General features: G+C 41.6%; 2 protein-coding genes across 7 annotated transcripts; one reads left to right on the plus strand and one right to left on the minus strand.

The window, feature by feature from the left end:
• The first annotated feature begins 10,771 nt into the window (after positions 1-10,771).
• Positions 10,772-16,045, plus strand: LOC103710191 (glycosyltransferase family protein 47). 2 transcript variants are annotated; one of them, XR_001879639.5, is made up of 5 exons: positions 10,786-11,388; positions 11,496-11,618; positions 13,546-13,713; positions 13,850-15,672; positions 15,784-16,045. XR_001879639.5 is itself a non-coding variant. In XM_008795834.6 (4 exons), exons 1-4 carry the CDS (start codon positions 11,119-11,121, stop codon positions 15,533-15,535), a joined length of 2,247 nt encoding a protein of 748 aa, XP_008794056.1. In that variant the 5' UTR covers positions 10,772-11,118; the 3' UTR covers positions 15,536-15,715. The 2 variants fall into 2 exon arrangements, 1 of the variants encoding a protein (XP_008794056.1); XM_008795834.6 differs by lacking the exon at positions 15,784-16,045 and having other exon boundaries at positions 10,772-11,388; positions 13,850-15,715.
• Positions 16,025-21,294, minus strand: LOC103710192 (uncharacterized). 5 transcript variants are annotated; one of them, XM_026805862.4, is made up of 5 exons: positions 20,844-21,291; positions 20,554-20,687; positions 18,488-18,635; positions 16,360-16,520; positions 16,025-16,281 (listed from the first exon to the last, which is right to left on the minus strand). In XM_026805862.4, exons 1-5 carry the CDS (start codon positions 21,151-21,153, stop codon positions 16,240-16,242), a joined length of 795 nt encoding a protein of 264 aa, XP_026661663.2. In that variant the 5' UTR covers positions 21,154-21,291; the 3' UTR covers positions 16,025-16,239. The 5 variants fall into 5 exon arrangements, with proteins under 5 accessions (XP_026661663.2, XP_008794059.2, XP_088577039.2 ...); XM_008795837.6 differs by having other exon boundaries at positions 16,360-16,466; positions 20,844-21,289; XM_088720913.2 differs by having other exon boundaries at positions 16,025-16,520; positions 20,844-21,294.
• Between the last annotated feature and the right edge of the window lie 3,217 nt (positions 21,295-24,511).

The following is a 24,511-nucleotide window of genomic DNA, read 5'->3' on the forward strand; positions in this document are numbered from 1 at the left end:
CTCTGGTTACGCGCCATCTCCTCCCATGATGGGAACGGGCCATCCACGACAACTCATTACTTCACATGCCCACGTCCAATCATGACGGTAACCTATTAATTCGCCCAGTCACATCACAGGTAACCCTGCCACTCTCCTTATAAAAAGGGAAGCTTCTTCCCCCCAGGGGAGGTTTTCGGACTTCTACATACAGTCCCTCTCCTTCTCCAAAATTAAGCCACCCTCTGACTTAAGCATCGGAGGGCCGGCGCCGGAAACCCCGGCCACCGGCATTTTGCAGGTCTCCTGGAGGACGCCGCCCGCCGACGGACCGCTACCCGCCATTCTCGCGCCGGAGCTCCTCCTCCTCAGCCGACGGCTGCCCCCGGGTCCAATTTCCAGCAACAGTTGGCGCTAGAAGGAGGGCCCGAGTCGTGACCATGAAGCTAAGGAGTAAAGGGGCCTCCAACGCCTCCCGGCGTCCCGCACCAAGTCCTGGACACTCAGTCCAGAACTCGCCACTAAGGCCTCCGGCAGATCAAGTCCCTCAAGTCCAACCAGAGGAGTTCAACCTGCTTGTTCAACAAGTACAAGCACTCACTGTGGCCGTTCGAGGCTTACAGCAAGTAGAAGACCAGCCTCTACTCCCTCCTCACAACCATGAGTCCTCAGGACGCCGCTCGCAACGTCATTTTTCTGTAGAGCGTCGCCACCACCAAAGCTCCTACCGAGCTCGACCCTTGATCCGGAAGGGCTTGTCGCGCATCCATTATCCCGCGAGCTCGCGCCGAAGCCTGACGCCTTGAGCCCGGGAGCACCCATCTGAGGTGGGGCCTGCCCCATGCCGAGCTACAACAGGAGTCCCACCCGAGCTCGGCAGAAAGGTCGAAAAACTCGAGCGGCAGATCGAGGCGCTCCACAGCCAGAAAGCAAGGCGTGAAGATGACTTTGAGTTCACCACCAAGTCACCTTTCTCTCGCCAGATCGAAGATGAGCCGGTCCCACTGAGGTTCAAAATGCCTCAGATAGAGCCCTACAACGGGACCACCGACCTTCTTGACCACTTGGAGAGCTATCGGGCCCTTATGGCATTGCAAGGGTCCTCGGAGGCCGTGCTCTGATAAGCCTTCCCTGCAACCCTCCGAGGAGCGGCTCGGCTTTGGTTCTTCGATCTGAAGCCGAGCACTGTGTCCTCCTTTGAGCAGCTCGGCAGGCAGTTCGCTGCCAACTTCGCTGCCAGCCGACGCCAGCGGCAAACATCAGATTCTCTCCTCAATATCAAGCAAAAGGAAGGAGAGTCCCTTAAAGACTACATCGACCGTTTCACCACTGCAACGTGGGAGGTTCGCGATCTCGACTAGTCAATTGCAATGTCAGCATTGAAGACTGGAGCTCGGTCCTACAAATTTGTCTTCTCGATTGAGAAGAGCTTTCCTGCCGACTTTGTTGAAATGTCGGCCCGAGCTTGCAAGTATGCTAAGGTTGAGGAAGCCATGGCCTCTCGGCGGGAAGCAGCCGAACGACCTACCAAGATGCAAAAGAAGCACCCCGAGGAGTGCTCCCAACTAAGCAGCAGATCCCCATGGTACGAGGAGAATCCTCTTTGGCCCAAAAGTCCAGCTCGGCAGAGGTTTTCCCTCCAAAAATTCGAGGAATACACTCCCTTCACATCCACCCGAGCCGAGATCCTCATGGAGATTGAGGGTCAGGGCTACCTCCGACCTCCCCCCAAAACATGGTCGTCAGAGTTGCAGAAGCACTCGAAGAAGTACTGCCGCTTCCACCGAAATTACGGCCACGACACGGAAGATTGCTACCGGCTCCGTGATGAGATCGAGAGGCACTCATCCGTCGAGGTCGACTGGGTCGGTTCGTCCGTGACTAAAAGGGGGGAGCCAGAAGAACGGGACCCAGAGCTCCCTTTATGAAGACCAAAAGGGTGTTGAAACCCCTCATAGCCATGCTGTAGTTATTGCAAAATCTGACGTAAAAGGACTTGTGGATAATAAAAGCACTACGGACGTCTTGTTTCTTGATGCCTTCTAATGGTTGTAAAACAACTGGAGAAGATGGGCAACTCTCTGGCCGGCTTCACAGAAGGTCCCGTACCGGCGAAAGGGGTTCTCGGCCTGCTAATCACGGCTGCGCGCGCGCCCCGAGAAAGTACTGTGAAGCTAAAATTTTTTGTAGCCCAGGTTGGCTCAGCCTTCAATGCTATTATTGGCCGACCAGGCTCTCTCCGAGCTGCGGTCCCTATCTGCCACCCCCTCGTGCAGTTCTCCACTGGCCGAGCTTAACATGGAGAAAAAGACTCTCTCAATATAGCTCCTATATACTACATATCGATGACTCTGTGGCCTTGGGGGGCAGTGCCGCAGCCCAGAACTCAACGCCTACCTCCTAAGGGTCTCCAACGACTCTCCGCCGGTGCCGAGCCAAGTCTTGAGGGACTTTGAAGCTCGGGAGTCGTCAAAATGCCTCCAAAAGGTACGAGACGTCACTTCGGCTTTAAATAATTTCAATATTCAATATATTCCCAGGTCGGAGAAGGCAAAAGCTGACCTGCGAAAATCTACGTCTCCAACGTCACCCCGATCTAAGTGGGGGCGCACGGTCGCCAACGGACAAGGTCCGTCGTCTCCGGATATCTACATCTCCAACGTCGCCCCGATCTGAGTGGGGGCGCACGGTCGCCAACGGACAAGGTCCGTCGTCTCCAGATATCTACATCTCCAACGTCGCTCCGATCTGAGTGGGGGCGCACGGTCGCCAACGAACAAGGTCAGTCGTCTCCGGATATCTACATCTCCAACGTCGCCCCGATTTGAGTGGAGTCGCACGGTCGCCAATGGACAAGGTCCGTCGTCTTCGAATATCTACATCTCCAACACGCCCCGATCTGAGTGGGGGCACTACTGAGTCGACCACAAGCCAAAGAAGGCCGCTGAGTCAACCTGGAGCATTTAACTCCAACTGCATTAGAGGTACACCCTACTTGGCACGTACATCTCTATACATATTTGGCTATATTTCAGGATGATCGACGACTGGACTACTTCCTTCGCCCGAGCCAAAAAGCAGCTCGAACTCGGAAGTCGGGGGGTAGTGTTGGGGGAAAAATGGACCACCCCACAAATACAATTAAAGCACCCAAATCCGACAGCGAGCCGAGCTCATAGGCCGAGCTCAGAAGGCTGCCGAGCTCAGAAGGCTGAGCACAGAAGGCTGCCGAGCTCAGAAGGCCGAGCACAGCAGGCCGAGCACAAAAGGCCGAGCATAGCAGGCCGAGACCAGAAGACGGCCGAGCACAGAAGACTGCCGAGCTCAGAAGGCCGAGACCGGAAGGCCGAGCATAGAAGGCTGAGCACAGAAGGCTGCCGAGCTCAGAAGGCCGAGCATAGAAGGCCGAGCTGACCTCAGAAGGCCGACCTCGTCGTCTATATGCTGCGGCCATGCCCTGCAGCAGCCTCACCGCACCATGCTTTACTTGCCGGCCACGCCACAACATATCAATCAGGAACCATACCCTGCTACGACTGACAACGCCTCATCATTCCCAAGAATGTACTGCACTGCGCGCCACAAGCAAGCTCTGGTTACGCGCCATCTCCTCCCATTATGGGAACAGGCCATCCATGGCAACTCATTATTTCACACGCCCACGTCCAATCGTGACGGTAACCCATTAATTCGCCCAGTCACATCACAGGTAACCCTGCCACTCTCCTTATAAAAAGGGAAGCTTCTTCCCCCCGGGGGGGTTTCGGACTTCTACGTACAGTCCCTCTTTTTCTCCAAAATTAAGCTCCCCTCTGACTTAAGCATCGGAGGGCCGACGCCGGAAACCCCGGCCACCGGCATTTTGCAGGTCTCCTGGAGGACGCCGCCCGCCGACGGACCGCCACCCGCCATTCTCGCGCCGGAGCTCCTCCTCCTCAGCTGACGGCCGCCCCCGGATCCAATTTCCATTTTGCCGGTAACCCACCATTAAAAGCACCTTGAAGCGTGCAATAATTCAAAATCCCCCTAATCCACATCAACACAGCCAAAACTACTTTCCGTGCTCGAGTCTGCGAGCGGCTCGAGCTCAGAAGTCGGAGGGTAGTGTTGGGGGAAAAATATAAGTCGCCCCGCTTGCATGGACTTCCGAGCAGACCCCCCCCCCCCCCCCCCCCCGACCTGGAGACGGCCAAGTAGACGCCGAGCAGACCCCCTCCGACCTGGAGGCGGCCGAGCAGACGACCGAGCAGACTCCCTCCGACCTGGAGTCGGTCGAGCAGACCTCCTCCGACCTGTAGGCAGTCGAGCAGACCTCCTCCGACCTGTAGGCGGTCGAGCAGACTTCCTCTGACCTGGAAGCATCCGAGCAGCTCTACCAACCCAAAGAGCTGACCTGTAGGCGGTCGGCGTTGGTGTCTATCGAGCCGAAATTGGGTGGCCCTTTTTGTTATGGACTGGACGATCCATTTTGCCCTCCATCAATATGTATGTATATATATGTATGTATGTACGTACGTTTGTTTGTTTGTATATGTTTATATATATATATATATATATATATATATATATATATATATATATATATATATATATATATATATATATTTATGAGAAAGAGAGTATCGATTGGGGGGTTAAGAGGGTGAGTTAATGTGAGATTGTAAAATGACATAAAATACCTTTAAGAGTTATAAAAAGTAAATGTACTTTTTATCCAATAAAAAATAGATAAATTGATAACCTACCTATATAATAGAGAGTAGGTTATCAGTCCCATATATATATATATATATATATATATATATATATATATATATATATATATATATATTGATTACAGAAGTACCGGTGAGACACCCAATTCTACGGATATAAGATGGCCTTGTGAGTAGTGGTCGACTGCAGCCGGGCTTTAGTCGAGCGAGAAAAAAGAAGAGATAAATCTCGTAGCGCACAATACAGCTGCTATAAAGCGCCCGGCATCCCTGCCAGAACCGGCAATCGTCGAAGAATTTTGCCAGAGCCGACGACAAGCACTGGGCGCACATCAGTGGCTGGAGGTCCTTTGTGCACTGCTCCAGCCCGTAGATGGTCACATATGGCGTGAACCCAGGTCAACATTTAAACCCGGGCCATCAGGAACCATGGCTCAATGACTTTTCAAATTACACTAGTTGGATGAAGATTTATATCTAAATAAGAAAAATAAGTTTTTGTTGTAGGTTTTCTTTTGAATCCCTAGAATCCATAATATCATGGACATTTGATCATTATTAAGCTCCCAAGCCATTTCATCCGTACCATCCATTACATCCTTGACGGATTGATACGGAGACATTTATGATACTCGCATTCATCCTTACCCTCTGCCCTTCTATTTTAAGTTTGTATCGTGTTCGCATATGATGGCTCCAGTCTACTCCAGCATGGACATCTATTTCGGTGCTACGCCAAAATCCATGAAGCTCACAATCATCCTTACCTCTTCGCCTTTCCATTTTAACATGCATCGCATTACATGTGCCAATGCTATAATCTTTCCAAGCTATTAAGATGAGAAGACATCAATTACAATGATTTTTAAAGATATAAAAAAATCAAAAATTTATAAATTGCATTACTTGAAAGAAATTATAGATTAGAATTACATCTTTATCGAGTGTTGGATGATTTAAAGAAGGGTTTGTAAGTTTTTTTTAAAGTTTTTTTGGTACGAAGTAGGAGTTAGCTGATTGAAAGAATAGAAACAAGAAAAAAAAAGTCCAAAGACTCAAAATACATTTGAGGGAGGCTTCCTTCTCAGAAATTTAACACCATAGGCATCCGCTACCAAAGGTGTATGGAACTTAGAGAAGAGTTTGTGAGCTGCGGTCACCACCTTTCTCTTCCCCTTTGTTAAAATATTGCAAAAAAAGAGAAAAATAATAAAAAAAGAGAGAGAGAGAGAAAATATTTTTCTAGTTTATCATATTCGATACATTTCAAGAGTTATATATACTATTATATAGACTTTATAAAGGAAAAAAAATATAGGTTGATATAGGATTACGCTAACAAATATTAATGGCTGATACAAGTTGTTACATAATCTATAAAATTACTCTAACATGATCATATTAATAAAAAAAATAATACATGCCGATATAGGATCACACTAATGAAGAAAAATATTATGGTTTGATACAGATTATTACGTGATTTTGAAATTACGTTAACATCTCTTCTCAAATTCAAGATGGCACTGTAGGTGCCGAATTAAGTTTGGAAACTAGATCACAAATATACCCAAAAACTGACATCCCAGATCAAGAGCTGAAAACAATTGAAAAGCTGACATGATAGAGTAGGGGCTGACATAGCAGCCTAGAAATTGATGTGGCAGCATAAAGGCTAACATAATAGATCAAAAGTTGACATAGCACCACAAAGTTTGATATGGTAGATCAATAGTTGTTATAGCAGCTCAAAAGCTGATGTAGCAGATCACGAGTTAACATAGCAACTCAAAAGCTGATATGACAAATTGATGTGTCAAGTTGATATGACAATAAAAAATTTGACATGGCAAACCATAAACTGACACAATAACTTAAAAACTGACGTGGCAAATCAATAAGCTAATGCAACAAACTAGTGTGTTTGGCAATGTTGATGCAGTTAACTGATGCGGCAGACTAATGCGCGTACTGCTATGGCTGACTAACATAACAAACTGATATATGACCGATGTGATAGACTGACGTACGTATTTGCCAATGTGACTGATTGACTTATCTAATGATGTGACAGTGAGCAGATACATAGAAGATGACAGTTGTAGTGAGGATATAGCTTAAAAAAAACAACTAAAGATTGATGATCCTCATAGATGGAAGCACCATAGAAAAGGAGCAAAAGACCTTGAACTAAATGGTGAAGGAGTTGGAGGCAGCAAATAAAACTGGAGATGGAGAGAAAGGAATCAAGCGACGGTGAGAAGAGACAATCGAAGATCCGAAGTTGAGAAGATAAGTGGTAGAGAGGACCTGCACATTCATTAGAGAATAAATGATCTTCAGATATTAATCTACCAGAAATAAAGGATATGTAGATCTACTAAGAAATAAGGAATCTTCAAATGTTTATTAACTAGTAAATAGAGGATGCAAGAAAACAAAGGATCTACGAATCTACCAGAAAATAGAGAATCTTTGGTTATTGATTCGCCAAAAAAAAGAGATTGATAGATCAATAATAGGGGTCTTCAAAGCTTCTAGTCATGGTGACGACAAGCATAGCAAAGGTGGAAGAGATGATGGTGGCAAATTAGATGATCGGTGGCTCTGATACTATGTTAAAATATTTGCAAAAGAAGAGAAAAATAAATTTTATTTCTCTGTTACATCACATTCGATACATCTCAGGAGTTATATATACTAGTGTACAGACTCCATATAAAAAAAATTTAGATATAGGATCACATTAACAAAGAAAAATATTACTAGCCGATATAAGTTGTTAGATGATTTCTAAAATCACTTTAACATGATCATGCTAACAAAAGAAAATAATACCGGCCAATACATAATCACAGTAACAAAGAAAAATATTATAGCTTGATATAGATTATTACATGATCTCTAAAATTATGTAATACCGTTCCCATACTCTTAATTTCTTTTTTCTCTTTTTTTAAGTAGGTCCATCGTATTATGTCCCTCGCTTACTTTTTTGTACAACAAGTGTAAGGGGAGAAAGAGAGGAAAATTTAAAAGTTGTTTTTCAAAAAATTAGCATACGTACTTCCTTAGAACTAGACACTCCAAGGGGATGAGTGGAAAGTGAACAGTAATTTCATAAGCGCCTTCCCCTGCTCTCTGCCCAATCGTTTCCATTCTTTCCTATGTTCTTTACTCGTACATATTACACATTCCATTTGCTAGTTGTCCAAGATTATTATATAATATAGAGCAAGTAAAGGTTATGTATTGCTCTTTTTGACCTTTTGATCTTTATACTTGAATATTAGTCTCCATTATCTTCTTTTATTTATTGAATGTATATTTTTTCTCACATGCACGCGCATGCACGCATGAAGACATATGTATATTTACGCCAATGCATGCTTGCATGCATATAAAATTTGCACATCTTTTCATCATGGATGAATCATTATAAATTCACTCAAAGATAACCAAACACGAAAAAAGCATGGCAATTAAAAGGGAGGATTTTTTTGGCATTTACTCCAATTGATATTAAATATAAAATCACTTGTCTCTCAAAGTTCTTTGTTGTATTAAACAAGTCATTTGCATTGTAAATAGAATATGAGTGATTGTTACGAAAAAGCTTGAGAAGGCAAATAAAGAGCCCAATAGCTACAACACTTATAACTTGGAAGCAAAGAAGCAAAAAATGCTGGGTTTTCGACGATAGGCGGGAGACTTCGTGGAGTGTTGCCGAGAGAACCCGCATTCAGGCGGGTGAGATCATTAGGATCACTACAACAACTTTATTTAGGATGGTTAGGAACATTTGGGACCTCCGTTTGGCTACTTCTGTGGCCAAGTTACTCTTTATCTCTTGGAAGTCCCCACTCCTTGATTATCTAAAGGTGAATTTTAATTGCAATAGTCTTGGAGATCGCGACAAGGCTGGTGTGGAACTTGTGATCAGAGATCATGATTCACAGTTGATTGCTGCGAATAGACAGAACATCGGTGGGTTATCAGTTATACAGGTGGAGCTCAGAGCAGCATGGGAGGGCCACTTTTGCGCCAGACGGAGGCTGGGGTCGAGCACATCATTCTTGAGGGAGACTCAACCATAGTGATTGATTGGATACAGAAGGAGGGATAGAGGGGGGATGGAAGTCTCCTGCTATGTGACATCCATCTGATGCTGAGAGACTGTTGTGCCTTCCAAGCAGTGCACGTGTATCGGAAGGCGAACAAGGCGACAGATTGGGTCGCTTTCTATGCTGCACAGCACTCTAGAGAGGCTCTTTAGCTACATTTGGCAGCACCTCCTGGCCTTTGTGTCAGATTGTAACTTTTGATTCTGCTGATTATACTTACATTGGAGTAGGGTGGGTAGCCGTTGTACCAAAAAGAAAAACAAAACATGCTAGCTGTAAAATATAATATCTTTTATATATTTTTCATTTCAAATAAATATGGACAAAATGCCAGATACAAGATTTTTCCAGAGGTGGCAACCAGCATAATTTAGCATCTATGTGGATAATTCTGTAGATTTTGTGGGATTGGGAATAGTACTTTTACATCAAAGTATACCTAGCATGACTTAATCCATGACAATTAGAGCACTCCCAGCTCGTTCCGTGAGGAGAAAAAAGATATTTGCAGGTTTTTGTTTCCTCACTGTCCAAGTCCCTCCCCTCTTCAATCCTGGCTCCCATCCCCCCCACCCTCCTCTTTCTCTCTCTTTTTTTTTTCTCTCTCTCCCTAATCTAGTATTCCCAATCCATAGAATCTAGTAAAATTTCATAAGATTATCCAAACCAACCTTTAGTGTCCAAAAGCTCATCCCAAAACATGACACTTCAAAGCCCCTTAATGAGGAATACAGGTGCGTATTGGCCTTTTGGCATTATATAATTTTTTATTTAATTTTTTCTTAGATATTTATGAATGAATTATGTTATAGGACTCGTTTAGTTTGCAAGAAGAATTTTATCTCACTGGAATATTTTTTCTGCAAAATTGATACATGAATATATAATACCTGAAAAAATAATTTTTTCATATTTGGTTGACTATGTAATACAGAAAACACATTTTTCAGATTAATTTATATTTGGTTGAGTATATACTTTTTTTCAAAAAGTTATATAATATAACTATTATACTCTTAATAAAGTTATATAAAGTACCCAAAAAATATCACATTAAATAATTATTTTTAAATCTAAAATATTTAAAAATAACTACTCAAATTATTTATTGAGTTGGATTTTTAGAGTTCTAACAATGTTAGTAGTTAAACTTCTTTATATTATAATATTTTTAATAGTTATTAATATAGTTTTATATTAAAATTACCACAACTTTTTGATATTATGATAATTTTAATAGTTTAAAATTAATTATTAAAAATAGCTATTAAAAAAATTATGATGGCTTAAAGATATCTTTGGTAAAAAAAAAGTTACCATAATTTTCGGCCTATAAAAAATTAGTTTAACCCATAAATACAGAATACTTATTTTCATAAAAAAAACTACTCTTCTAATTTTTCTCTTTTAAAATCTTCAACGAGATATATTTTTTTATTTTTTGTTGACTTTTTTTTTTTTCTCTTTCTGTGGCCCAAACGGGTCCATAATCTACTTTGTGGATGTCACCTCCACATCCTCCTCTCACGAGTCACGAGCAGTTCTTCTCATCCAACGAGTCGAATCTTTCGTTTTTTTTCCCTTGAGGATATCGTTTCTCCATAACGCATATCCCTCCAAAGGCATTCTCGCATTCTCACCCAACATTATTTCGAAGCCTTTGGACAGATCCCTCTCATCTGCTTTCATGACAAGATTCCCTTCTATTTTTCTTGCTTAATTTGAACCCCTTTTCCGACCAGAGAATCCAGGCCAATTCTAACCTTATTTTAGCAGTGTCCTCCATCATTACTACTCTAGAAGCCAGCGACGTCCAGCTCACTCATGATGCCATAAATCCATGTGGACGTCTTCTAGTCAAAAAATCTAAACGGACCGGGTCCAGTCATCTTTCTTCTTTTTTTTTTCTCTCCTCTTCTTCTTGGTTGTGACTCTTAAGAAGTTTCTCGTTTGGAAACTCGAGACGGCAAAAAAGAACAAAAAAAAAAAAAAGAAGGAAAAGCCGCCGCCGCCGCCGCCGCCGCGCTTTGTTTTCTCCGTTTCTCTCTTCTCCTTGGGTCGCCCTTCCGCGATGGTTCTCAACGTCAGCTCGTCAACGCCACGGCCAAGAGGCGGAAGCGAAGGAAACCGAACCCCCGATTAAAATAATAATAATATAATAATAATAATAATATCTCCTAGTGTGGACAAATATGAACGGAACTAAAATCTTTGGACCTCAAGGCCCCAGGCTATAACTTTCAATTAGTTTCAACTTCGTTGGAATCGCGGGCGGAGACTGTGAGGGGATGGTGGGGTGAATGGCTGGAAGGATGAGCGCGAGGTGGAGGTGGGAGCAGTGCCTCCGGTCGACCACTTTGGGCTTCTTCTTCTCCGCCGCCGTCCTCCTCGGATCGGTCGCCGCCCTCTTCGCCTGGCTCACCTTCTCCCCCTTTCCAAAACCCATCGCCTCGGTCTCCTCCTCCTCCTCCTCCACCGCCGCCCTCGGCTGCCGCCCCGACGGCGAGGGGTCCTGGTCCATCGGTATCTTCTATGGCGACTCCCCCTTCTCCCTCAAACCCATCGAATCCGTGAGAGTCTTCTCCTGTTTCTTTTCTTTATTTGTTTTCCAGTTTTTTTTTTTTGTTTTTCTATAGCTTGGTATGGATCCTGATTGGGATTTGGATGGTGGGGACAGTGGAATGTGTGGAGGAACGAAAGCGCGGCGTGGCCGGTGGCGAATCCCGTGTTTACTTGCGCTTCGGCTTCGGAGGCTGGATTTCCGAGCAATTTTGTCGCCGATCCCTTCCTCTATATCCAGGTGCGTGATAGATTTCACCGTGGAACTATCGAGCTTCTAGTGTTTGTTTGATTGTTTTCTGGAAGACTCGAGATCCCGGTTCTTACGCCCATATGAGTAAGTTTGCTTTATTGTTAATTGGTGGCGGGATCTTGGGTTCATATGCTGTTGTGAAGTTGTAGGTAGCGATTTAAATGGTTTAATAGCTGAGAAAGAGCGATTCTTCTTCTTGCATGAACTTGTGTGTGCTGGTGAAAGTAGTGAGGTCAAAATTGCTTTGTTCTTTAAGGATTTATTATTTAAATTTTTCATATAGAAGTTTAGGCGAGTCACTTTTAGTAGAATCTGAGTTGTTTTGTTTTTAATTTCTTTTAGAGCTCGGAGCTGCCCTGTAGTATGGAATTCAACTATAAGTGCGTCATTTGATCTTAGATTCTTGCTATGGTTCTTAGGGAAGGATATTGGATTTAGTTGCATTGACTGTAGAGTTCTGGTTGTGGGGAGTGGAAATTATTTTCACTCTCCTTAAAATATTGATTGCAGCAGAAAGCCAATTTTTTTTGAGGGTTTCATGTGTTTGTTCTCTTGTCTAAATGAGCTTAGGATCTTTCAGGTATGTTATAAAGAAATTCATATCCTTTAGGAATAGCTGACCCTGTCAGTGCTGGGTCATGTGATTGAAAGGTGCTGGCATGTTCATCTCAAGATTTTGTCGATTCATCTCTCTTCATCCTGGGTCTGGAGTTCTGATTTTTGTGAATGCTTGGTTTTAGTGTTCTATCCTCTCCCGCTTCTGATCTCTGTCCTAGCTTTCCATGTTTATATTGCAATCAAGGTTTGACTCTGGAACAAAGAGTATTTGAAGAGATCTGTGAAGCATCATTCCCTCTCTCGTACTTTCTCTCTTTCAAAACACGGAACAATTAATAGCAAATTATTAGAGGGAAAGTGAAGGGCGAGCCTTGGTTTTACCTAATCCATCCCATGAACAAATATGTCCTCTCCAGTGTTCTTAGAATGTCGTAAGCTATTAACAGTGAATAAATGCTATTGCTCTAATTCTGTTTAGTCGTTTTTTTTTAGCTTCCCTTCTCATTTCTGGTTTTCTTTTCTATGGTCATGTGTACCTTATTCTTGAAGATTGTATACTGTCTCCAATCCAGGGGACTTACTGAAGACACAATAAAGCTATCCGAATTCGAATTGAAGTGTGGCTTCTCTGAGCAGTGTGTATCTGGGGTGTGTGTGCGTATATAATAATTGGTTGTGGATGGATTTTTTCTGTCCTGCTTCCTTTCTCTGAGCAGTGTGGCTTCTTTTTTCTCATTTTTCTGTCCTGCTTCTTTAAGATGCATAGAAATTCAAGAATCTACAGCATTTTTTCCCTCCTCAAAATTGCTTTGTCATCTGACCCAAGAATAATGCAACTTGCCCTGCATCTTCAGGCAACCTGGGGAGGGAGGAGGGTGTGTTTCATATTTATGTGTGCATTCATTATTATTATTATTATGCTTGTTATCTCACAACCTTCATCATATTTGGTTGGACCCTACCCATTACCTTTATTACACTGCGCCCTGATCACACTGCAATTGCCCCATATGATCTGCGACGAGCTCAGATTATAGAATATGTCTGATGCACTGGATATGATGTGCCCAACCTGGGATATGATGTTAGGCATATTTGAATTCTAGTTGGTTTTATAAGGTTGCTCTTGTAAGCTCCGTCTTTCTAACTACTCTGAGTCTGCAGATTAATGTCATGTTTTGGTGTGTGTGGCATAAGTAGGGGAACTTGACATGTTTATGGAGCTACTTCATCAATTCTTTTATTCTCAAGAAATAAAGTTCACTATCCTTTAATTACCCAAAACTAGTATGTTTAGACCAGTTCTGTTGTTTTCTAGTTGCTTTTCTGATAGTCTCTGATGGTAGCTTTTGTCCAGGAAGATACATTTTATTTGTTTTTCGAGACCAAGAACTCTATCACATCGCAAGGAGACATTGGTGTTGCTATGAGCAAGGATAAGGGTGTGACATGGCAGCACCTGGGTATCGCGTTGGATGAGGAATGGCATCTTTCTTATCCATATGTTTTCAGCTATCAGGGTCAAGTAAGATCAAATTTCTTCTTTATTGAATGCAAAATTGTCATTGCTTGGATTCTTGATTGTTGAAACCAACAAATTCCTTTAGCTTTCAATTTTTGATAACTTTATGTTTCTTCTTTTTCATCTTTTGAATTCTCAGATCTACATGATGCCTGAAGGCAGTAAGAAAGGGGAGCTCCGGCTGTATCGAGCATTGAATTTTCCCTTGAAGTGGAAATTGGAAAAGGTCATTCTGAAGAAGCCCCTTATAGATTCATTCATTATTGACTATAATGGTTACCACTGGCTGTTTGGGTCAGATTTCAGTGCTTTTGGTGCCAAAAAGAATGGAGAGCTTGAAATCTGGTATAGCAGCTCTCCTCTTGGTCCTTGGAAACCTCACAAGCAGAACCCAGTTCATAACACTGATAAGAGCTTGGGTGCTAGAAATGCAGGCAGGCCATTCTTGTACAATGGCAAGCTCTATCGCACGGGGCAAGATTGTGGCAGCACATATGGGCGGCGGGTACGTGTTTTTAGAGTTGACGTTCTCACCACAGACGAATTTGAGGAAGTTGAAGTCCCGCTTGGCATCGATGAGCCCCGAAAAGGCCGTAATACTTGGAATGGGGCTCGTTATCATCACCTAGATGTGCAAAAGCTTCAATCAGATGAATGGGTTGGAGTGATGGATGGTGATCGAGTTCCCTCAGGTGATTCTGTTGGCCGGCTTATTAAGGGCTACACAGCATTTGGGGCAGCTATTGCTCTAGTAATATTGTTAGGGATGTTGTTGGGTGTAATCAAGTGTGTTTTACCCCTTAGCCGGTGCCTTCCCATCTCAGGAAAGCGAAGTGATGCCTTCCAGGCAGGAGAGAAGCATCGTCATCTATATTCTAAGCTTAGATGTCTCTTTGCGCATGTGAACAAGCTAGGTTCTCCAATCCAAGGAAGAATCAAACCTACCACCTGTACAGGCCGATCAGTTCTAGCTGTTATATTTTTGTTCATGGTTGCATTAACCTGTATTGGCACCCATTACGTATATGGAGGCAATGGTGCAGAAGAGGCTTATCCGGTGAGAGGACATTTGTCTCAGTTCACACTGCTTACCATGACATATGATGCTCGCCTGTGGAATTTGGAGATGTTCGTGAAGCATTACTCAAGATGCTCTTCAGTAGGGGAGATTGTGGTAGTGTGGAACAAGGGTGAGCCTCCAACTCTAAGTGACTTGGATTCCACTGTGCCAGTTAGGATCAGAGTGGAGAAGAGGAACTCTTTGAACAACAGGTTCAATGCAGACCCACTGATAAAGACACGAGCAGTTCTTGAACTTGATGATGATATCATGATGACATGTGATGATGTGGAGCGTGGATTCAAGGTCTGGCGTGATCACCCTGATAGAATTGTGGGATTCTACCCACGGCTCGCAGAAGGGATCCCACTTAAGTATCGGGATGAGAAGTATGCTCGGGGACGAGAAGGGTATAACATGATACTAACAGGAGCTGCATTCATAGATCATAATGTGGCATTTAAAAGATATTGGAGCAAGGAGGCAGAAGAGGGAAGGAAGATTGTTGACAAGAATTTTAACTGTGAGGATGTGCTTCTGAATTTCTTATATGTGAATGCAAGTGAGTCAAAGAAGACGGTAGAGTATGTGAAGCCTTCCTGGGCTATAGACACATCAAAATTCTCCAGAGTAGCCATTAGTCGTAACACAAAGGCACATTATCAAGTAAGAAGTGAGTGCCTTGTTAAGTTTTCAGAGTTATATGGGAATTTGGCTGCCAATAGATGGGGTTTTGATGGCCGGAAAGATGGTTGGGATGTATAGTAGCATGGGCTCATGGCATAGTTTTGTCAACAGTTTTGCCCATTCCATCATGTTACTCTAGTTGCCATCTATAACTGTAATTTATTTTGTGTTATTTTCCATTTTGGGGAATATAGACAGCTGGGACTGCTTGACATGTAAGATTATTTTCAGAGTTAAACGTTTTTTAGTTTTCCCCAATATTGTCATTTTATCAATATATGCTTGTCCAGACCTTCAATTACCAATTTTCTTTGTTAAATTTTCAGTTACCACCCGAATGCCAACCGACTTCAACATTCAAGGTTTCATGAAAAAGCTATGCAACTGAGCAAATTTGCATATATATAACAACCATCCAGGCCAAAGTAACCGATGAGAATCGATAAGGAACGGTTTATGATGGCCTCTAATTTCTCCAAAAGTATGTTGGTGTTTCTGCTCATGTTAGAAGCTTATTTATTTTGACACACTGACAACTTTTTGTCATTAGTCATCTTCCACCAGTAATGAAGAAAGAAGATTTCATAGATGATTGAAAATCTTAATACAAGTGTTCTGCAATGAATGGCTGTTGTTGGAGAAGGCATGCTGCGATGTGAAAGCCAAATTATGGCAGTCTAAATTGGAGACGTGGGCAATGGTGGTAGACAAAATGAAGCCCTTCTACTGTACAGTCATTTGGAAACTGATGAAATGAAAATAGTGGAACCATGCTCCTCTGATCAGAATTTGCAACTGTTCTTCAGAAAAATCACAATCTCTTGCTGCAACCATCAGAAGATGGAATGCTTTAGTCAGCCTGTTTTTATTTTGAGAAGGTCAGGTGCAGAACTGTTACTTACTATTAAGCACAGAAGCACACAACCAGCTGCCCCAGGAAACAAGGCATACCAAAGATGCAGCTGATGGAACTTCGCACCATCGATGAACAAGATCGGTAAGCTTGCAGCTACGATTCCCCAAACACATAGTAAAACACAATCAGTTATGCAGTGAAGAAGTGCTGACATATAAAGGAAGCAAATGTTAGGCCAAAGGCAACCGATTGCTTTAACTCAATAATTTACATGTCAGTTTTTCCCGCATGTAAAGCTTAGGCAGTCAATTAACTCCACAGGATCCATATTCCATTCACTAACTTTATTTCAACGGTTTGGACAGGATCAAGCTAATTCCACTGGATGGATGCATTCACATCTAAGCCTTTATGTCTTTCTATATTGTAAAGAAAATAAAACATTAACTATCGAGTGGTTTCATATACTAAATTACCTTGATTCTTAGAATATAAACCGTGCAATTATGCAAAGAATTTAGCATTTCTTCATTAATTTTTGATGCAAAAAGCATTTGAATTGGCTACTTAATTAATCATTTATGATTATGAAAGCAGCTGTTAAGATCCAGAAGAGGACTTGACCTGTTTTCCTTACTTTTGTTATAACTAGTTTCTCCTTGACTAGTTGAAGTATGCATTAGTTTCATATACCCTACTGAGTGACGGCAATGCCAAGATTCAAACGAGGAATTGGCTAGACTTAGTAAAAAGAAGTCTGAATTTTTAATCTTTGAATTTTGGATGCACTTGAACTTCTAAGATATCATCCTTAGCCCTGGTCAAATTTAGGGCCTGGTCCCCAAGTACTCAAATATTACCAAATAAATACCATCCTAATCAAATTGCTCCATGAATACCATTTATACTTTTTCTCATGCTTTTCCACTATTTTGATTTTGTGCTTTTTAGTCTCCATGAAGGGCATATTCTTCGAACTTCATGCATGAGATGCAATATGCCCTTTCAATTCGCGAAACCCTACGAGGTATTAAGAATCTTTAAAATTCTGAGGCCATGAACGGGTAGAACCTTTTTAATACAGGATGCTGTCCTGTATGTCACAAGTACTGTAGACTAAAATAATGTATTCCAGCAACGTGTTCATGGCTCTTCTAGCTATTTAATACAACAGTCAAATATCTTGTACTATTGTTATATCACATACGGTTTGCCTGAAACTTTTGAGAATCTGAATACAATAGTAGCAGCTAAAACAGTTGTTGCTACCTGCTAAGCAGAGGGGTGTGACCATTAGAGCAAGCCGCACTTTATATATAAAACAGATTAATTCTTGTGAAAGGGTGGGTCAAGTGAATAAATAGTTATGGTTTGAAAACTATTTAAATTTTGAGAATAAGATTAACCAAGTTGTGTGTGGCCTTCCACATGTAAATCATTTTTCATTAACATCTGTTTCTATGTACCGATAAGATAGAGGATGATTAAAACACTGATGTCGTGATAACCAAAGATGCTTGCTTTTAATATATGTATCATCCTTCCGGTAAAACTAATTTCAGACCATAAGAACTTATCAAGTCTGAAATGCATTATATCATAATTCTTTTTGCTGTAAGTATTTACCTCAATGACCGTGTTTTATATTAGATATTTTACTAAACATAAACTGCTTTGCATGCATAAAAGAAAGGCTAGGGTCTTATTATGCATATATTATCTTGGCATATAAAAGAATGGTCAGAAGCCACAAACTGTCAAAGAATCTTTTCTTGCAAACAGTTGTCAACAAAATTAATAAACTAAAAGATACTGAAATTTGTTTTATGATCCGAAATTGTTTGTCCCGTAATATATCAGGCTCATTTATTTTATTTAACCCAAATCCAGAAGCTTGACTCATCCTGATTAAGTTCAGAGACCAGTCTGGTCTAGATTACTGCAAAAATCAAGTCATATTTGGTTTGATATGATTTGACCCAGTTTTGCTTGAAATTGACTCGATCATCCAATAGGACCTGTTAAGCTTAGTTTGGACATGTCTTCAATTAATAGGTCTAAGTCAGGTTGAAGTTTTGTCTGTCTGGGTTGAAACAACCTATCAATAATCTCAAGCCATACTTGCAGCATAATCTTGATGTATGGCGACACATCGCAAATTGTGAGAAAAATACCTGGAGGATGGGTGGCACCTGTGATGATCATGAATGCTATAGATGCAGCAAGAGCAGTTCCTCTAGCCAACCAACCTGGCCCAAATATTGACAATGCTAATACCCCAAATGCTGCACAACCAACCTGGGCAACGAACATGTTGTATTTCTGCACCACCATCCAACTTCAAGATATCATCATATAATAAAAACAGTTACTAGCACTGTTGGCTAGCTAATTTAGTTTAACAGTCCATTTAGCTAAAATAGATCCCTTTGTGTCGCATGCCTACAGTTCAATCTTCATGTCTGAATTGTAGTTCAATCAGTTTCAGGTCATGCAAACAAATTATGGATGAGCAAATAGATGCCTTGCATTAGATAATGCACAAGAACTTTAATTCTGTGTAGGTAATATATGATTTCTAATAATGCCCACTTGTTAACATAAAGCCTCATAATGCCCACTTGTTACCGAAATGTACAACCAACAGCAAGGCATGGAATTTGATGAGGTTTCAAAGTTAACATATCTTCCACTCTTTGTATTGTTCGTTCTAATGAGTAATCTGACAGCTAGATATAATTTACAGTAATCTTCAGCAAACATTCTATACATTCAAACCCTTTTGCAACCTCAATGGGTAGGGTTGCACAATGACGGACCTTATGGCAAGAAACTTGGAAAGAAGGAGAAAAGGAGTTCACCAAGTGAATTACCTAATGTTTTATTATTCAGTTCTTCTTCCTAGTAAGTGCGGTCTCTCCTATAGCTTTAGGCCAAGTTACTCGAAAAGACCCAACCGAATCAGTGTCCCTTTGTTATGATCAATCCAATTCAAAATTTCTTAACACAAGAACAACCTAAAAGTTTCCTTGCATAATTCACATTCCTTGAGCTGATTCTAGGATAAAATTTTGAGCTTTCGTGATGATTAAGAAAGGCAGAACGCCAAACTAGTTAATTTTCGGGTCCAATGTTAGCTTTTCAATGAGTGGATGAATACCTTACAGTATTGTTGGTTTATGCCTCCAGGAGGAATCAGTCCAAGAATATTCACATATCATGCCTTCCATCTTGCATTGCCTTTAGTTCTCATTTTTGAATTGCTTCAAGAGAATTTGAGGGCCCCAAAAGCATCTTGTGCTTGGTTTATTTGTTTCATATTCTCTGGGAAAGCATCATACTGGACATCCAAAGGATCAATAGCTTCTCGTTATCGATCAATTATGGCAGCTGATTACTTGCTTGTTTAAGCTGAAGGATCTATGGCTCCTACATTTCCTGAGAACAAGCTGCTCTTGCTCTAACAGACTACACAAGAGGCAACTCTATCCTCTATCTGACTTGCTCAACTCCAAACAAATATGTAATGCAGGTCTTCCTTCTCGTATCGGGTCGGGAACGAAAGCTTTCTAATGTGGGCAGAGACTTCCGGATCGACTGTAACTAAAGGATCCTCTGGTTCCACATTCTATCACTCTGGGTGCTTTCAATATTCTTCTGGACGACAGCTTGCCACAGTAACGTGTAACTCTTTCATTTTATATCTCAACAACATCACCTTCTAACAATTACTCATCCTAAAATCTTTATGTGTACAAAGTCTTGTTCGTCTATTAATTCATTACACTATTTACCCACAAAAAGGGGGGAAAAAGCATAGTCCTGCAATCGAACAGTCTGCAGCAATAGCACAAGATTCATTATAACAACACTACTATAACTTTAGGGTCTAACTTCTCCTTCCCTGCTTCTTCCAAAACCAAACTTGCATACCTGATGTTATAATAGCAACATATCTTGATGATTAAAAGAAAAAAACTGCCACTGTCCATTCTAGCTGATTTCAAGCAATGGCATATGTGGCTGCTACTACACATACTTGCTCATCTTATCTTCTCCAAGAGCTAGGCAACTATTTTTTTTTTTTTTTTTGTGGCCTTCCAATTTCATAGTAAACAAGAAGAAATCAACTGCAACTTCACTCAATTCCTAAAAGTAATATTAGTATCATGCCCCATCACCCATGGTCCATCATGGATGAGCAAATGCTTGCTAGTTTTCAGAGATGATAAGTCTTTACCTGGGCAGCAGGGGAATTGGGAGCAGCAAACAACACAGCACATACAGCCCCCAACGGTGCAATGGTGAAGGACAGTCCCCTCGGAGCCATCACCTTGTCAATCCTCCCCAACAACGCCATCGCCGCAAAAGCACCTGCCCCATCCAATCCAAAACCCACATGCTTCTAATTTTATCTTCCATTTACCATATATTCAAGCTCATTATAAAGGACAACATGAACCTTTTTCAAGCAGACGTAATCATACGCAGTTCAGAAGACAAATCACATTCTAGAATAGGAGAGTTCACCTGCTGAAGGCCATACGACATCGCTGAGGCTGACTCTTGAGGCCGGCAGTACTCCTTTCTCAGGCTGAGGCCACCAGCTGAGGCCGCCGCTGCCGGTGTCTCCGCTCGATCTGATGACAAACTGGCTTCTGTTGCTGCTGTTTAATCTAGCAGCAGATCGATCATCTTTCGTTCCACTCTTCTTCCTCCTCCAGAGAATTGGAATAAAAGATGGTGGACTTAATGATGAGTTATAGCAGTAGGAAGAGGTGGAGGTATTCTTTGGACCACGTAGGCTATTGCAGTAACCTGGCTGGTGTTGGACAGCCATCCCTCTCTCTTGTTATTTTTGAAGGAAGAGTTTGGGAGAGGGAAGGAGGGAGGTGGGGTTAGTATATAGTCGATGGGAAACGGGTCAGAGCCAGGGGAGCTCTTGGAGAAGACGAGAGGGTGGGGTAGGAGGGGGGGCGAGGAGGCTCTTCAGTGGCTCCGAGAGCCAATGAAGGGGCGTGGATAAAGTGTATTCTAACGCTGGGCCACCTTTTTTTTTGCCCTTTTCTATATAATATATTGTAATAATACTTCATCAAAAATAGTTAGTCAAAAAAATATTATTTAATTTTTTATTTTTTATTATGTAGTATATAGCCAATATTAAGTTAAACATATATTCATATAAACTTTTATATTTTTTTATTTTAAATTCTAATTTTGCTAGATGTAAAATTTAAAATCATTCAAATCTAACCACGTAGCCAATCCTAATGGTCTGACGTATAGATCATGCTAGATTTATCCTGATATCATTTATAATTATTTAATATTTTAGTTAAAATAATTAGTTAAAAAATATTATTTAAATTTTTTATTTTATATAAAGATTCAAAATTTATTGGGATGAGGAATATATATATATATATATATATATATATATATATATATATATATATATATATATATTCTGTCATTTTCACGGCCTTGCGCTCTTTTCTCCACCAAAAATTATATCCTAGCTGCGTGACGCATCAACTTGGTGGCTTTTCTGGAAAAGAACGGGCCCTGGCAGTAAATTAGCCAAGCTCATTTGCCATGGGGAATTGTTTTTTAAAAAGACAGGGTACGACTCTTTCTCCTGGTCTGACTTCGGGCAGGAACAATATTTACTTCCCCTCTGGTGCATTAATTTAAATATCCGTTTCGCTCTTTGTGGGAAGGAACGTACGAAGAAAGAGAGCGTTGCATGGCCGCCAAAAATTAAGGAGTTGACTTGAAGGCCATGAATAAATGATGCTGGTGAAGCTGAGCCGGACTCACCGATGAAAAAAAAGCATGGGTAAAAACGGAGGCCAGTAAAAACTGTTACGCAAGGGTGAACTTATCCCTTCCTTCTCTTACCTTTTTTTCTTTAGAAAAAAAAAAAAAAAGCATGTTCATGGATAAAGATGCATATCTTCCTAATGGGGTCATAAATGCTCTTTGATCCGATCCAATATTCCTCTTATCGTATCTTGGCTATCCTCTCCTCTTCCTGTGGTTAAAGCGAATTTTTGATTGGTCTATTGTTGATTCTACTGGTGCCGGCTTTATATCAAGGAATCGCATTGATCAAACATTATGTACTGGATTTAGGAGGTACAATATCCCAAGATCAATTTACCATGGCTGGGAATCATTTCAAGGCAACTCATGTATGACTTTAGAAGATCTCTGCATCTACTATTTGTCATACTCCTCTCCTCCGTGACATATAGTTATGGACATGGCTGCAGGCATGTTGTAGAGGGTGCCAGCGTGGACAAGGCACGGTGCAGTAGAGAATCTTGGATCTGCCAAAAGACGCCATACTCCTCGATACTTTGGAATTCCTGAGGTTGCCATCAGGTGGTATTGGTTTTTAGAGTTGGATTAATCCGCCCATGATGGGTTGACCCGATCCACTTTATTTGAAAAAAAACAACCTTTCAATGGCACATATTGGATATCTCATAATTACTAAAGATAGTTAATTTCTGTCTCTATATATATGGGCAGTTGCAAAACAAAAAAATAATAAGAGAAAGGGGAGAACAATGTATAAAGAAAAAAACAGAAGAAGAGTAATTTTTCTCTATATTTTTTCTGACAAAAGGAGTTCTTGAGTTGTGATCAACAAGCATTTTTCAATTATGTAATTATGCTTATGGCTAGTAATACAATCCGATCTACAACAGGTAAGTATGTTTTCAATCTGTTTTGATTATGATAAATTTTCCCACATGTGGATACCTTGTTGGGGTGTTGAGAGAAGCAATGGTTAGCCATGGCTGTCACATGTATCATGGACACAGAAAGCTTGATATTTGGGATAAACCACCAAGGTATATGTGGATGCTTAAGGATTCTTCATGGATTCGAGGAGGGGCGCAGTGCTTTGGAAGCACTCCCAAGTCCCCAAACCTATAGGTAGGAGCCACTATGGCAAAATTGCGAGATAAGGTGGTGCTACGCCTAGATGGTCTCATGCGATGCTGCTCGGGCAATGTTGGTTGGATGTGCTAGCCATATTATGTGAAGAGGATTTTCGCGAGATTTGACATTGGGGAGTTGTGAGGACCCATGCGGGCGTGTGTTTAGTCTCACATCAGTTATTCGTTGGATAGATTTTAGGTACTTATACAGGATCAAGAAACCAAATAATAACTTCTGGCTAGCCATTTTGGGTGAGATCCTGAGTTGTTGCAGGAGTTGTTCGGCTGCCAATGCATTCTTGATCTTTGTGGTAGAGTGTAGAGGCAATGTGGGACTAATGGGGCAAGGCTTTGTCCTTCCTTGAAGGAAAGTCTCATGAGCATTATAGGGGGCCATATCTTATGGGGATGCGCAAGGGCGATCAATTATGGACCACAAGGGCGGATGAAGGAATATTAGTCAGGTATTGTGTCATGGAGTTGAACCAAGGATTAAGGACCGCTAAGAGGTTTGTGTAGGAATAGTATAGCTCAAAGGTTGAAACAATTTTGTGTCGGAAAAATTAATGCAAAATTAATGCGCACGCAGTGTCTCGGACCGCATGCGCGTTTGCTAGCGGACGTTCATTGGCGTCCGCTGGGACTCACGTGGGCGCGCGCCAGCGGGCACTGGTGCCCGCTAGTGCATGCCGTTGCCAGCGTCTGCGGGCGCTGGAACTGCATCCGCGGAAAGCCGATGCATGCCAGCGTCCGCTGGCCACAAGAAGACCGCGGACGTATCTGCAAAAATTACAATAAAGCCCCTGCTAAAAATCCTATATATATCCCTTGTTTTTCCTCCTTTCGGTACACGAAAAAAATAGAAAAAAATACTGAAAAAATTATGGAGAAAAGTTCTTCCTCCTCTTAGCCACTTCTGATTTTTATTTTTGCAATTTTATTCAGCAAAGTTTATTTTATTCCTTTTATTTCGTTCTTCGCTGGATCTGCAAGTTCGATCGGATTCGATTTGGCTTCTTCCGAAACGTATCAAAGAAGAAGTTTAGGGTCGTCGTATCTCTAAGGAGGATTGCCGGGAGATCCGTACGTGGGGACAAAGACTTCTTTGGGACAACGTATACACGCTTCGACCTGCCTTCAATCAGGCTATTTCCTCAAACTTTTATTTTAAATTTAATATTAGTAGATCCGGAGAATTTACAATTTTGTGATTTAAATTTATTAAATAAATAGATTTATTTT

Source organism: Phoenix dactylifera, chromosome 1 (assembly GCF_051530095.1).
Source record: "Phoenix dactylifera cultivar Ajwa chromosome 1, Ajwa_hap1_PhDact_Kaust_v1.1, whole genome shotgun sequence".
Taxonomy (NCBI): domain Eukaryota; kingdom Viridiplantae; phylum Streptophyta; class Magnoliopsida; order Arecales; family Arecaceae; genus Phoenix; species Phoenix dactylifera.

Excerpts from the sequence above, each read along its gene's own strand:
- LOC103710191 (XM_008795834.6), top strand. The coding sequence starts at position 11,119 with ATGGCTGGAAGGATGAGCGCGAGGTGGAGGTGGGAGCAGTGCCTCCGG. Across the intron at positions 11,389-11,495 it reads CCCTCAAACCCATCGAATCC|TGGAATGTGTGGAGGAACGA; the intron begins GTGAGAGTCTTC and ends TGGTGGGGACAG. Across the intron at positions 13,714-13,849 it reads TTTTCAGCTATCAGGGTCAA|ATCTACATGATGCCTGAAGG; the intron begins GTAAGATCAAAT and ends TTGAATTCTCAG.
- LOC103710192 (XM_088720913.2), bottom strand. The coding sequence starts at position 21,153 with ATGGCTGTCCAACACCAGCCAGGTTACTGCAATAGCCTACGTGGTCCA. Across the intron at positions 20,688-20,843 it reads TGTCGTATGGCCTTCAGCAG|GTGCTTTTGCGGCGATGGCG; the intron begins GTGAACTCTCCT and ends TGGATGGGGCAG. Across the intron at positions 16,521-18,487 it reads AGGTGCCACCCATCCTCCAG|CACTTCTTCACTGCATAACT; the intron begins GTATTTTTCTCA and ends TTTATATGTCAG.